Below are 14,594 nucleotides of genomic sequence, written 5' to 3' on the forward strand. Positions count from 1 at the left end.
TCTACAGCAGCACATCTCTTCCAACTTTTACTTGCAGAAATGTCTTGTGTCCCAGGCTGCCGCAGCCTTGAGTAACAGCTCCCTCCCTTCCACCCTCTGGGTGGCCCTGGGGCTGTGGTGCTCCCCAGAGCTTGGGGTGGGGTGGGACCCATCCTCCCGGGCTTTAGGCAGCTGGTCTAGGCCAGCAGTGCTGCCTCCCCCCGAGGGGTGGGTCAAGGCCCCAGCGCAATCTGTGGTATCACAGGGGTCACCGGTAGAGCAGGTAGCGCTTCATGGCGGGGGGCAAGGGCAGAGCAGAAATGTGGCCTAGCCGCGTATCCCCCAGGGCGTGGCGCACACACAGGCGGCTCAGGTGCAGAAGGGAGTGTGGCTCGGCTGGGAGAGAGAATGAGGGAAGGTAAGTAGGGGCGCAGCCACCAGCCAGACATCCTCAAACCACGGGGTCCTGCCCAGAGTCCCTTCCGTTTTCCTGCTGCAACTCTGCTTCCACCTCGGTTCAGGGGAGGTCTAAGGTGCCCTGAAGTTCTGCATCTGCTATTGTGGCGGACGCATCATGGATCTCACACGTCCCGGGTCGGACTTGGGGTGAAGCTCTAAGTAAGGCCCTCTAAGCAACAGGCCGAGGCGGCTGTGACCATGGAGCTGGCCCAGGCTTTGAATCCAGAGAGGCCCCAGAGCTGGGGCTGAGGAGGAGAAAGGAAGGGTAGCCCTCCTCCACTCTACAATAGCTCCCACGGGCTATAGGGGAGAGGCAGCCACCCTCTGCTGCAGACTTGGCAACTGCAGAACAGTTAAGTCCGCTCAGCCCCAAGGCCCTGCCTCCTTCACTGCTCTTCCAGGTGCCTGGACCTCAATGGCTCCTTCCCGGGGTTCTACTGAGTTAGGAAGTAGGTACGTGTCAGAGTCAGAGCCCAGTGAGCCGGGTACACACCCTGGGTGCCTGGCACCGCCAGTCCTCTTCCTCTGGGACTTGTACACCTAGCCCAGGACAAATCTAACCCTTTGCACCTCTTGCTCCAGGGGCTGATCTCTCCTGTGAAGCCCTTATCCCCACAGCGCTTCACTCCATTCTGAGGGTTCACCTCTCACTAGCAAGTTGCTTTCCCAAGCCTTACTTTTACCTCTATGGCTGTTAGGAAGATTGAGTTAGGTAACAGCTGTGCAGACTCTTAGCCATTCCCGGCACTGAATAGGGGTAGGAGGCGGGTCAGATGAAGGCCAGTTCCCTCTGCTCTTGTAAGGCGTTGAGCTTCCGTCCCCAAACCACAGACCCCAGTGACAGAACTCACTCTCCCCACACCTGCCCCAGGCCTCACCTCTCCTTTCGCCCAGGTAGCTGATGCGGACCTGGCACTGGCCCCAGACAGCGCTTACTGCTGGATAGAGGGTCCTGCCCTTCAGTCCGCGGAAGGCCGGCCCCAAGTAGGTGCCCCCTATAGCGTAGCCCAGAGTTCCCTCCTCCATATCCAGAACCACCAGCAGCCTCTCCGGCACCTCCAGCTGCTCGCCCTGAGGTCCGGCTGGATACCGGGGGGCCTCGGGCCCCTCGCTCTGATGGTACAGCTTTCTGCGCCCAAGGTCCCAGCCCCACGACTCGCTGTTGCTGCCCAGCAGCGCCGCATAGTGGTCAGCCTGCAGCGGCGCGAGGGCCGTGGCCACGCCCACCACAGCGTGGGTGCCTCTCTGCTCCCGGGGCCAGCTGATCTCCCAGGCGTGCAAGCCCCTCGAGTAGCCCCTCTTACCCCGGGCCCCATCAGTGCTCTGGGCCACGGGCCGCCGTTCAAAGCACAACCCCCCTTCCTTGACCTCGATGTTCTCTGAGCAGTCCTTGGGGTTCCAGCCGTGGCGCCGTTGGGCCCCCAGGTCAGGAGGGGGGGCCGAGAGCAGCTCCTCCAAGCCCTCGGGACAAGACAGGTTAGGGTACAGGGCCTGCGGGGTGTGGGTGCTGCTGCCGCCGCCCCCTACCGAGGCTGTCTGGCCCATGGAGGTGAAGAGCTGGAGAACTCTCCTAAAGAGGCTTGCTGGGGCGTCTCTCTTCTGAAAGCCGAGCTCCCGGTCGGGATCGACCTAGAGAGGAGTTGGGAGAGAACAGTGTGTGACGCGAGGTATCCTGGAGGGGACTCCTCACCCAGGCGCCCCCATCCTTTCCCCAGGTTTGCTCACCGCCCCGCTCCTCCCTCTGCTCCCCCAAAGCTCCCAGGCCCATCACTACCTTGCCCTCACCCACCTGTCCCGGTCTCTCGAGACTCGCGAGTTCGCCGCCTTTCGGCCTGTCGAGGGACCTTCCCCCTCGCGCGCCCCCGCACCCCTGTCACCGCCCTCGAACCTCGCTCGGCTTCCCGAGCCGCGAGGTCGCCGGCACTCCGGTGCAGTCCAGCCTAAAGTGGCCGAAGCGCTCCGGGCGCGGACCGCCCGCCTCTTCCGCCCCCAGCATCTCCCCAGGCCTCGCCCCGCCCCGAGGCCCCGCCCCCATGACCCCTCCGGGCGGTTAACTCTTTTGTTGACGTCTCAGGTCGCGCCCCGGCCCGAGACCGCGCCCCCGCGGGGCCCCTCGCCGGGCGGTTAACACTCGGCTCCGGCCTGGGCCGCTGGGGGCACGTAGAGCGTAGAGCCCATTCCCAGGCGGTAAACCTCTGGTCAAGGTCCCAGGCCTCTCCTCGCCCCGAGGCCCCGCCCCGGAGGCGGGCCAGGCGCTTAAATCTTACCCGGCTTCTCTGGAGTCCGCCCCTGGCCGCCCGAGCTCGGAGTTAACCCTTTCATGGTATCATCGCTTTGGAGCTCTGTTCTCCACCGTCAAGAACTTTGAGGCTCCTGGGCCAGCAGCTCCTGAGCCCCTAGGGATATGGGACAGGCGGTCAAGGAAGGGCTTCCATTGTGGTGACATCTATTTCCGAGTCCTGGTGACTCTGGGTCACTGTCACTGTGCTGATCTTTTTCTGACCCGGGTTGTGAGTCAGCCTGCTCTGTCCCTGAGCTTCTGAACTCTTGAGTTTCTGGCTCTGAACGGTAGGCGTCATGGGTCTGCGTGCTGTTCTAGCCTTCATCCTACGCGTCAATCCATTCCTGAGCTGTCGGCCTCATCTGGTAGAGTGTGTGGATAAGACCTTGGTTGTGAGTGAAGCTATACCACTAATTAGTTCTCTGACCTTGGAGAGGTTGCCAGACTTCTCTAAAGCTGTTTTCTCTTATGTAAAATGGGAATAATGATGGTACTTACCTCACAGGGTTGTTATGGAGTTGAGATAATCCAGGTGAAGCACCTAGCACAGAGTCAGCTAGCTAGTTTGTACTCACTAAGCATAGCTATTCCTGTTTCCTTAACATTTACTAAGTGCCCGCTTTATAGAGAGGCAATATAGTATCAGTGGTAAATGATGCCAGCTGTGGAGCCAGACTGACCGGGTGTGAACACCTGAAGGCCCGTATGCGGGGGACCTTGGACAAAGTTATTAACCTCCTCATGCCTGTTTCTCCCTCTGTAAAATGGAGATACTATTGGTATCTACTGCATAGGCTGTAGTGAGGATTCAGTGAGGTTATATACATGTAAAGCACTTAGTTTCTGATTCAAATTTAATCATCTGTGCTGAGCACTGAGGATTAAGCAGGGAATCTTCAAGGAAGTTACAAGGACATTTATGAAACAGTTTATCGTGCAGTAGATAAAATTCTGGATATCCAGAAAGTACTATAGGAGTAAAAAGGATGGGACTCCTAACCAGAGATCAAGCAGTTCAGAAAGGAAAGTGTCCTGGAGGAGATGACACTGGGCTGAATTTTTTTTTTCTTCAGTATTTATTTATTTTTTATTTATTTAGGCTGCCTGGGGTCTTAGTTGTGGCACACCAGATCTTAGTTGCGGCATGTGGACTTCTTAGTTGCGGCATACATGCGGGATCTAGTTCCCCCACCAGGGATCGAACCTAGGCCCCCTGTATGGGGAGCGCAAAGTCTTACCCACTGGACCGCCAGGAAAGTCCCTGGGCTGAATCTTTAAGAATGACAAGGAATTTGCCTGAGAGGTGGTTCTGCAGGACTGGAGGTTGGATTAGAGTTGCTGCATGAATAAGACATTTAGACTGAGAGGTCAACATGAAAATAAAACAGAAGCGGTAGCTGGGTTTGGGGAACTTGGAAGATTTCAGGGTTGCCACAGCGTGAGATGCAAGCCTAGGGAAGTCGGCGTGAGATCAGGAGGGCTTGCAGGCCAAGTTAAGAATGCAAATGTTACCCTGTAGGACAGATGGGTGATGGGGAAGCCACGTAGGAGAGAGGCGGGAGAGGAACATGGTCAGAAACTCCTTTTAGAAAAACCATCCCGGCAGCAGTGGAGTGGCCCAGGTGACAAGTGTTGAGAGCCTGGAATAGGGCAGTCAAAATAAGGATGAAAAGAGTTCAAGAAACACTGATGAAACTGCAAGACCTGGTGACTGATGCTGAGGCCAGGGAAAGGAGAGAGAGAAAGGGAAGTTTTCTAGCCTGGAAGACTTTTTTGGAAGGTGGTGCCACGAGAAGACAGAGATGACAGAAAGAGGAGCCAATGGGGGCAGGGGCAGGAGGGTGGGAGAGAGAGATGGTGAGTTCACTTTAAGACGTGTTCTTGAGGTGCCTGAGCAACAACCCAATGGAACCATCCAGAACACGCTTGACAGTGGCAGGTCTGGAAAAGAAAAAGAAAATGGTGGGTCTGGAGGGGGCAGTGAGAGGCCTGGACTGGAGATATAAATTTGGGAGGTGTATCAGCCTTTAGCCAGGAGTTAACTATGAGAACACGAGGAGCCCTGGAGAGAATGTGTAGAGTGAGGAGAGGGTCAAGGAGGACACAGCACAGCAGACAATTCAGGTTTGATTACATACATGACTTTTGTGGTCATCGGCAATTTTAGTGAGAGAGTGTGTGTGGATCGTGGTAAGTGGGTGTCCAGGCTGAAGGCACTGAACTGGCACCTCCTGTGTGTCAGGCACTGTGCTGCACACTTCACATTTTTAGGAGATAGAGAGTTGGCAGAGGTAAGGTGACAGGTTTGTCTCAGAGTTAAAATTACCCTTGAAAATACCTTACTTACCTCATCTATTAGGTACAGCATGTTACTTTCAGGTAAAATACAATACATGGCAGTACACATACAGCGATGTACAGAATAACATTTTACATTGTTTTAATTAAAGAGAAAGAAGAGGGCTTCCCTGGTGGTGCAGTGGTTGAGAGTCCGCCTGCCGATGCAGGGGACACGGGTTCGTGCCCCGGTCCGGGAGGATCCCATATGCCGCGGAGCGGCTGGGCCCGTGAGCCATGGCCGCTGGGCCTGCGCGTCCGGAGCCTGTGCTCCGCAACGGGAGAGGCCGCGACAGTGAGAGGCCCGTGTAGCACAAAAAAAAAAAAAAAAAAAAAAAAAAAAAAAAAAAAAAAAAAAAAGAGAAAGAAGAAAGCATATTAAAAAGAAGGATGTGAGGACTTCCCTGGCAGTCCAGCGGTTAGGACTCTGCGCTTCCACTGCAGGGGGCACAGGTTCAATCCCTGATCCAGGAACTAAGGTTCCACATGCTGCAAGGTGCGGCAAAAAAAAAAAAAAAAAAAAAAAAAAGAACCTGAACACTTGAACACTTGTCATCCACCCAACCTGGATAGTCTTGCCAGTGTGACAACAAAAATAAAGACATCACGTCTTGGGGGTCAGATACCAAGCCTAATCCAAGGCCAACTCCAGTTCAGTTTGAGAAGTTGCAGCTGCTCAGCTGCTGGTGGTTTAAAACGTTTCTTCACCAATTGTTGCCACCGAATCGTGAACTGCTCAAACATTTGTTGGTAATAGCTCAAATGTTCCACAATGCTACAAGTAATTTTAACTTTTACATCCATGTTGTTGCATGAAAAGGTAGCTCATTACTTCCATCATTTTACAGTATTCTGTTGTATGCATATACCACAGTTTACCTATTCTACTGTTGATGGACATGTGAGTTGTTTCCATTTTCAGCTATTATAGAGAAAGCTACTATGTACAGTATTGCAGAATCTCTTGATGGACCTAGGCACTCATTTTTGTTGGGTGCATACTTACTGTGCAGAATTTCCGGGTTACAAGGAATTACAATGCATAGATTTAACCAAATGTAATTTTCAGGTTTCTCTCCATGAAGGGATTTTATTCAGAAATTAAATCAAAAAAAAAAAAAAAAAGAAAGTAAATCATTCAGGTATTTTACAGCATGGAACACTTCAACAAGTTTATGAAGATGTGAACTGTTCTTCTCTTCCTGTCCTTCCTATCTTTATCTTCTGGGGATGATTTTATCAGTTCCTCAGCTTTTTATTAGTGTTTCTCTGTGGCTCTCAAGTTCTTTAATTTCTTCCACAAAGCCATAATGATCCACTTGTTAGGCCAAACAGTGAGTTTCACTTCTTTGTCAATAGAAAACCCTTAAAGGACTTCCCTGGTGGCGCAGTGGTTAGGAATCCTCCTACTAATGCAGGGAACATGGGTTCGAGCCCTGGCCCGGGAAGACGCCACATGCCGCGGAGCAACTAAGCCCGTGCGCCACAACTACTGAAGCCCGCGCGCCGAGAGCCCGTGCTCTGCGCAACGAGAGAAGGCACCGCGATGAGAAGCCCACGCACCGCAACAAATAGTAGCCCCTGCTCGCCGCAACTAGAGAAAGCCTGCGCACAGCAACAAAGACCCAACGCAGCCATAAATAAATAAATAAATGTATTTTTAAAAATTAAAAAAAAGAAAACCCTTAAAATACTAAACACATTCTTCCCAACAAGCAAGGACTATTTGAGGCTTGGTTTGTTTCCATGACTGCTTAATATAAAGGATGCAACTGGCAATACCGGAGCACTTTCAACTCTTCCAACTCATGACCACATTAAGATCAGGGTTACAATTCAGTTGGCTCTGGGAGTCAAGGAGGAATCTCACTCAGCCTCATGCATGTGCCTTTGCAACAGCAACTCATGCTGAATCAGCAGAATGAAGGACAGGGGTGATGTTAGAGGGAAGAAGACGTCAAAGCGTTTATGAGCACACTCATAAAGCGTGTGGTACCTCAGACTGGTACTGCCGCAGCCCGTGAGCAGCAACAACAAAGCCGAGGCTTTTCTCTCTGAGATCCTACTTCGCTTCTAGAATGTAAACTGCAAAACCAAATCAGGAAAAGTGCTGCAGCCACCCAGGACTTTGCATTTGATTGCTAGAGTACAGCAAACAACAAAACAAAACAAATGGCAGGAGGGCGGGGGCACTGGAATTTGTACCTCTGTAGAACTCTGTGGCTTTATTAAACAGAGTGCTACACTGCCACCAGGAGAGAAGAAGAGAGAGGTGGTCACAAGGTCATTAGTTGCTATCAAACCAGGGCCTTGTGTTTCTAGTTTGGAACTTTAATGGCAATTGGGCATTTCCCCATCAGAAGATACCAGCCTCATTATATTCTGGAAGCTAGCCTTTGCCCAATACTCCTTTTTAGTAGCTCTGGGTGGCTTTTGCTTCCTGTTCCTCCACTGATACAGCCTCAACAGTTTGAACGTTTTTGGTTGCTAAAACTGTTATGCCATCCTTGGCTGGTTTTGAAATCCTTCCATCCCAAGGCTGTCTTCTCGAGCCGGAGGTGTGAACTGTGACTTGAGACCAAGAGCTTTTCTTTTTCCTTTTCTGCCATGTATGGCCATTGTGAGGCACGTACTTCTGCTTCATTTCTTCCAGGAATAAGTTCAGTGCTTTTCAAGATTTATCACATGTACTTTGCTGTCACTTTAAAAGTTATAGAACTTGATGACCTGGCTTCACGAATCTGTTGAATCTTGATTGCACATGTGATTTTTTTTAAAATAAATTTTATTTATTTATTTATGGCTGCTGCATGCCGGCTTTCTCTAGTAGCGGCGAGGGGGCTACTCTTCGTTGTGGTGCGTTGTTATCTGACTGCGGTGGCTTCTCTTGTTGCGGAGCACAGGCTCTAGACGCGCAGGCTTCAGGAGTTGTGGCTCGCCGGCTCAGTAGTTGTGGCTCACAGGCTCTAGAGGGCAGGCTCAGTAGTTGTGGTGCACAGGCTTAGTTGCTCCGCCCAGGAAGATGTGGGATCTACCTGGACCAGGGCTCGAACCCGGGTCCCCTGCGTTGGCAGGTAGATTCTTAACCACGGTGCCACCAGGGAAGGCCCACATGTGATTTCTTGAGATCATACTCATGTGCCACGTTGGAGATGGACACACTGCCCCTCCTTAAGTAAGGTCATTTTTCTTCCAGCATGGGAAGGGATATCTGTTTCTTTGGTTGGGCGCCAGATGAAATGGTTAGACTGCCTTCAGGTGGGTCGTGTTATGCGGAAAAGAGGCATCTTAAAACACTGGAATCTAGCTTGAAAAGCAAAACACTAGAACCCAGTCAGCCTCCCAAGAAACACACAGAGGCTGAGAACCGGCTGAGAGTACAGAGTCCAGTCTCCCGCCTCCTCCCGCTCGCGTGGAAAGGTGGCTGGAGACCTTCCGCCCTATTTAATCTGAGAATCGTTGCGCTCACTTTAAGGGTGCCTATGATGAAACCCCACCACATCTCAATCCCCACAACGAAGACGGCCCAATGTTTACAGATTCACAAAGACAGGCTCCGAAAGGTTAAACGACTTCTTTGTGACTAGAGCTGGTAAACGGTAGCAACGGGGCTCAAAAAAATGAGAAGCCAATGCGCCAAATCCCCGGGCGGGGACGAAATGGCGACTGCAGGAAACGCGGCCTGAAGCAGACGTCACACCCGCGCTACCGCCCGGGCGCCGTCTACGTAACAGCGGCGCAGCGGGAGGAGGGACATGCTGACTCCCCAGGGTGGCGGTCACGTGCGCGGTTACGTGCGCGTGCGCGGTTACGTGCGCAAGCGCGGCGGACGGGCCGCCCGAGTGGCTCGCGCGCCTCCCAGCGGCCGCAGCGGTGAAGCGGTCTTCGCCACGCCCGCCACGCCCGCCACGCCCGCCACGCCCGCCACGCCCGCCACGCCCGCCACGCCCGCCACGCCCGCCACGCCCGCCGCAGAGGGCCGCCGTGGGCCTGCAAGCTCCCGCCCCCGCTCACCTCCTTCCGGCGCCGGCGTTTGCGTCTGGAACATTTTGCGCCGGAACAAAGGCCCCAGTGCGGAAGTGAGGGCCAATGAGGGGCCGGGTTCCACGGGAGAGTAGCAGGAACTAGTGCTTCAGCAGATCTGCTAATAGGAGATCTGCTGATGGAGTTTATCTATGTTTGAAGGGCTTTCTTCCTCCGTCACTCAAAAAACCGTCCTTACTTCCCACCTCTCTCCTCTTCCCACGGTCAGCGTAGTTCTGTCTAGGGACCCTCCACAGGAGACAGTATTTGTGTTCACCTGGGATGAAAACGAGGCCGGAAGTAGGAGACACCCAGGTTATTCTAGAAACTACAGGGGAAAGGAGCACGCCTACAAAACGCACTCCCTCTTAAACTCTGCCAGCCTAGATCAGTCAGTCATCAAAAGTCTTACTTGCCAAATCGAATGCCCCTTTGTTTATCATTGCTAACTTTTAAAAGACTGAGTTTTTCTCCACCTTTATATCCTTCAGGGCCTTCACTTCCTTCTAGTGAATCCTAAGTGGGGCTAGCTCCCTGGTTTGTCCTTTGTTCACTCTTTAGTGATTCACAAAGTGGAGGGAGGAGCTAAAGGCATTTCATCTATACAGCAAATCCAAATTGAGGGCCGGAAGTTCTTAATTACCTTAAAAAATCACATTTAATATTCATTCTGCAAGTATTTATTGAGCACTTACTATGTGGCATGCACTGGGCCTGGGCGGTAGGGATGCAGAGCAAAACTGAAGGTCTGTTGGGGTTAGAAGAAGCTGACATAGAAGTACTTGATGACATTTGGAAAGGAACAAACTCGATCCACAAATTCAGGTATAAAGACAAATTGTGTTTGCTGCCATCAAGGAGAAGCAGGGCCCTGTAAAAGGGAATCCTAATTTAGATTATGGTTAAGAACGGCATTTCTGGACTTCTCTGGTGGCGCAGTGGTTAAGAATCCGCCTGCCAATGGAGGGGACATGGGTTCGAGCCCTGGTCCAGGAAGATCCCACATGCTGCGGAGCAACTAAGCCCACGAGCCACAACTACTGAGCCTGCGCTCTAGAGCCCTCGAGCCACAACTGTTGAGTCCACGAGCCACAACTACTGAAGCCCACACGCCTAGAGCCCGTGCTCTGCAACAAGAGAAGCCATCGCAATGAGAAGCCTGTGCACTGCAACAAAGAGTGGCGCCTGCTCGCTGCAACTCGAGAAAGTCCATATGCAGCAATGAAGACCCAAGGCAGCCAAAAATAAATAAATAAAATTAATTAATTAATTAAAGAAAAAGGAAAGAAGAATGGCCTTTCTGAGAAGGCCTATAAGACCTCAGGATGTAACCGAGCAGGACCCTATGGGCCTTCCTGGGACAGCCCCTCCCACACAGCCTCTGTTTTATAGCTCCTCTCCAAAGTACCTAGATGATGGTATCTGATGCACATTTCCTGAGTTGTTTCATAGATGCTAGAACCACCACCAAGTGGAAGAAATTAACCACTTGATGGCCATGAGCACATAGCCTTACTGGTGTCTAAGGATTGATAATGTTAACCCGTGACATGGGCCTGTTACCTCACCATTCAGAAAATTGTACACGAGCTGATCACATACACTGGGACTCCCCCTTCCTCCCCTGGCCTTTAAAATTGCTTTGCTGAAACCCATGGGAAGTTTGAGTGTTTTAAGCACCAGCTGCCCTGGGCTGCTCTCTTGCAGCCCTGCAATAAACACTGCATTTTCCTTCACCACAACGTGGTGTCATTAGATTGGCTTTACTGTGCACGGGCAAGCAGATCCAAGTTTGGTTCAGTATCAAGGTGTTAGTTAAGGGTTCCACACAAAAGAAAAGAATATAAGTGAAAGCCACAAGAAGGAGGGAGTTAGGTGGGAGAAGGAACCGAAACAGGAGGGAAGGGGGCAGGGCACAATCTTTAAAAGAATGATGTAGCCATACGACAGGACAAAAACTGGTTAGAACCAACCAGGTCCAAGATGGCAGAAGTTTCGACTTCCAGTGGACCTTGAGCCTCATTATACACTCATTGTAATATATTAGCATATGCTAAATGACACACCCCAAAGCGCCAGGACAGTTCTGAGGCTAACCATAAAAGGCCCAAAAGTGGGCAGTGGCCCAGTTCCTGGAAATCCCCCCCCCTCCCCGAAACAGTTGGAATAATCCTCCCACGCATTAGCCTATGAAATGACCCAACCCATAGAAACTAACCACCCCCATATTTCAGGGCCTCTCGCCTTCCACACTCTGTCTCTGGAGTGTGTTTCTCTCTAAATAAGTCCACTTCTTACCTGTCACTTTGTCTCTCACTGAATTCTTTCTGCCATGAGACATCAAGAACCTGAGCTTCTTTAAGTCCTGAGACCAGGTGTGTGATCTCAATTAAAAAACCGTTCGTTCAAGTCCCAATCTGGGTTGCACGGTTTCAGAACTGGCCCTGTGACCCAAGTGTGGCTGGAGCTCAATAGCAAAGGTCATGACAGACCTTGCTGGGCTTGCTACAGAGCACAAGTTCATGTACCCAATGCATGATGAGCCCAAACAAACCAAAACGTTGGAGTTTGGAGCAAAGAAAGGTTTATTGCAGGGCCAAGCAAGGAGAACAGGTGGTCTGGGCTCAAAAACCCAGAACTTCCTGATGGTTTGGGGGGAGAAATTTTTATAGGCAAAATTTGGGGTGAGGGCTACAGGGTGTGACTTTCTTCTGATTGGTTGGTGGTGAGGTAACAGGGCGGGTGCCATCCTCCACCTGGGTGGGGGCCTTAGTTCCTGCAGAAGAGCTAAAAGGTATTATTATTATTTTTTAAAATTTATTTATTTTTTGCTGCATTTGGGTCTTTTGTTGCCGTGCACAGGCTTTCCCTAGTTCTGAGTGGGGGCTACTCTTTGTTGTGGTGCGCGGGCTCTAGGACTGCGGGGGCTTCACTAGTTGTGGCCTGTGGGCTCTAGAGCGCAGGCTCAGTAGATGTGGCACATGGGCTTAGTTGCTCCACGGCACGTGGGATCTTCCCGGACCAGAGATCGAACCCGTGTCCGTGTCCCCTGCATTGGCAGGCGGATTCTTAACCACTGTGCCATCAGGGAACCTCAAAGGTATTATTATGTATATTCCTTGGGGAGGAACCAGGACCCTGCCCCAAGGTTGCACTATTGTTTCTTCACTGCTCTCCCTTTTTTCTGCATTCCCTCCCTTCCCTGATTAGCAACTGTTTGAACCTGCCCTTTGGAATTCAGGGAAGTTTGTGAATGAAGCCTATTTTCTACAAATAAGAAACTGGGGACACAGAAAGGATTTGTACCAGGGAGGGCTCCACAGGGTCCTGCTGGGTTTCAGGCTTTGCTTCTAGGCTAGGGTGATGAGTAACCATTTTATCCTAAGAGCAATAGGAAAAGCCAGAGGCTTCTCTTTACGTTTGAAAAAGCTTACTATGGCTGCTCTTGAAAGATGGTTGGATGAGAGAGTGTGGAATCAGTAAGACGATTTAGGAGGCTATTGTACTAGTTCCAGAGAGTGATGATAATAGTTTGGGCCAGAGAGGTGTCACAGAAGATGGAAAGAAGTAGATGGAATCAAGACTGAGAAATAAAACATTGCCGGCCATATCGGTAAACAAAGGATGTCACAGTCATCAGCGATTGCAGCCCTCCAGTGGTGAGCTGGTGAGCCCTGAGGGAACCCAGGAAGGAGACAAAGAATACCTGCCACCTAGCAGCCATCAGACTGCAGTCACTCCCCACGATGAACCTGAGGAAACTCAGGATGTGAAAACACAGGAGACTGGCCCCAGATAGCTGAGGTGCACATCAAAGGAATGATTTCAGTGAGCCCAGACTTTGCATCTTCCCAGACACAGAAAAGCGCTAAATTTCTTAACTTGAGATGTATAGTTTTCTTTTATTAACAGTAATCTTTTTTTTTTTTTTCCTGCTGAAACCGTGCACCTCAGATTTGGACTTGAACCCCCGTACCGGGACTCGAACCCAGTCTAAACCCAGATTGGGACTTGAACCCACGTGGCCGGGTCTCAAAACCAGCCAGAACCCTGATTGGGACTTGAACCCCCTGGTCTTTTAATTAGAATCACCTGGTGTCTGGACTTTACTGAGGCTCAGGTTCTTTGTGTCTCAACGCAGAAGGAATTCAGTGAGAGGTGCACGGTGAAGCCAAAAAAAAAAAATGTCTTCTGAGTATCTATCACTAATTTTGCAAGGACGGGTATATCGAGATGCTTTCTACTGAGTCACAGAAACTCTGACCAAATGGTGTTAAAGGACATCTCATAAGGATCATCTCATTTATTATCTCACATTAAACTGAATCCAAGTGTAGTGGGGTATGCTGGAAAAGAAGGTTCTTTGCTCTGCCCGAGGTAGGAGATAGATGGGCCCCTGGGCTGGACAGCTGGGGTTTGTCAAGTGGAGTAAAACTGAAGCTTTGTTCTCACCCAGACACTCCAAGGACAAAGCTAGTGGCAGAAGCTCAACTCTGCTAAAGTAAAGAGATAAGGTGCTCACTCCTGCGGCCAAGGAAGCCTTCCCTGTCTGCACATGCGCAGGAAGGCTCCTTGGGGGTCAAAAAGGGAGGGGGGCCCCACCCCGTAGTAAGTGTGGACATGCACCCACAGGCCTCTGCGGTGGCATCCATCTTAGCAAAAAGTTGCACACGCATGTTGGGGGCGCATGTATGTTGGGGAGGGTCCTGGGGCCAGTCAGGTGTGAAAAAAGAAACGAGATAATTGGCCCAATGTAAACAAAGACCGGAAGGACTGTCCTATATAAGTGATTTAAATCACCTCTTTACGATGCTCCTCTTTCAGGACTCCCACACTCCTCTCTGGGTGTGTATTTCTGCCTAGCTTCTGACTTAAATAAACAAACTCCTCCCATACACTGTGCTCTGTCTCTAATAATAAACTTGGTACCTGTTTTTACAGTTTTTGTCTCCTTGGAACATTCGTACTTTCAACGGGGGAAAGAGCAGGAGCCACTTTGTTTCTAGCCTCTAGCCCCTAGTGGTCTAGTGGATTCCTGGTTTTCCTCCAGGCTACTCAGGTTCAATAAGTAAGATCTCTCTTCAGGATCGCTGACCGCTGTCAGCGACATCGTTATGACCTCGGATCTCGCTGACCTCCGAGATCATTATGAGAAAGCAGCAGGAAGAAACTCTCTCTGGCTGAATGTGGATGGTTTCACCTGGATCGCAGATTGCTCTCTGCATCCATCACATGACAACGGGAAGACAGCCACAGGGGAAGGCAGTACAGTACTGCGGACTGCAGTCCTGGAGGACATAGCGGAGGGGAAGGACCAGCCAACCCTGAAGCTCAGCTCTAGCTCCCTGTTTCCGGTGGTCTAATGGACATCTCCACCTGGATGTCCCACTACCATTTCAACCTCAGTAAGTCCCAAAGAAATCGATCATCTGCCAAATCTCCAAGATCAAACCTTTCTGTTCCTTTCCTTGCCAGTACTATTTCCCCAGGAACACTAGCTTCAGGCAAACCTTGG

At 51.1% G+C, this 14,594-nt stretch overlaps 1 protein-coding gene across 6 annotated transcripts in view; it reads right to left on the minus strand.

The window, feature by feature from the left end:
• SPSB2 (splA/ryanodine receptor domain and SOCS box containing 2) overlaps positions 1 to 14,594 on the minus strand; it is a 26,303-nt gene continuing 11,709 nt past the window's right edge. For 3 of the 6 annotated variants that reach the window (XM_067008672.1, XM_067008670.1, XM_067008669.1), the window contains exons 2-4: positions 9,071 to 9,356; positions 2,706 to 2,834; positions 1 to 2,067 (exon numbers count right to left, since the gene is read on the minus strand). In XM_067008672.1, coding sequence (XP_066864773.1) covers positions 1,147 to 1,983 — 837 coding nt within the window. In that variant the 5' untranslated portion in view covers positions 1,984 to 2,067; positions 2,706 to 2,834; positions 9,071 to 9,356 and the 3' untranslated portion in view covers positions 1 to 1,146. Of the gene's footprint in view, positions 2,068 to 2,227; positions 2,448 to 2,705; positions 2,835 to 9,070; positions 9,357 to 14,594 lie in introns of those variants that run through there. The other 3 variants (XM_067008673.1, XM_059082590.2, XM_059082589.2) reach the window with 3 other exon arrangements.

The sequence above is a fragment of the Kogia breviceps genome, chromosome 12 (assembly GCF_026419965.1).
Source record: "Kogia breviceps isolate mKogBre1 chromosome 12, mKogBre1 haplotype 1, whole genome shotgun sequence".
NCBI classification, from domain to species: Eukaryota; Metazoa; Chordata; class Mammalia; order Artiodactyla; family Physeteridae; genus Kogia; species Kogia breviceps.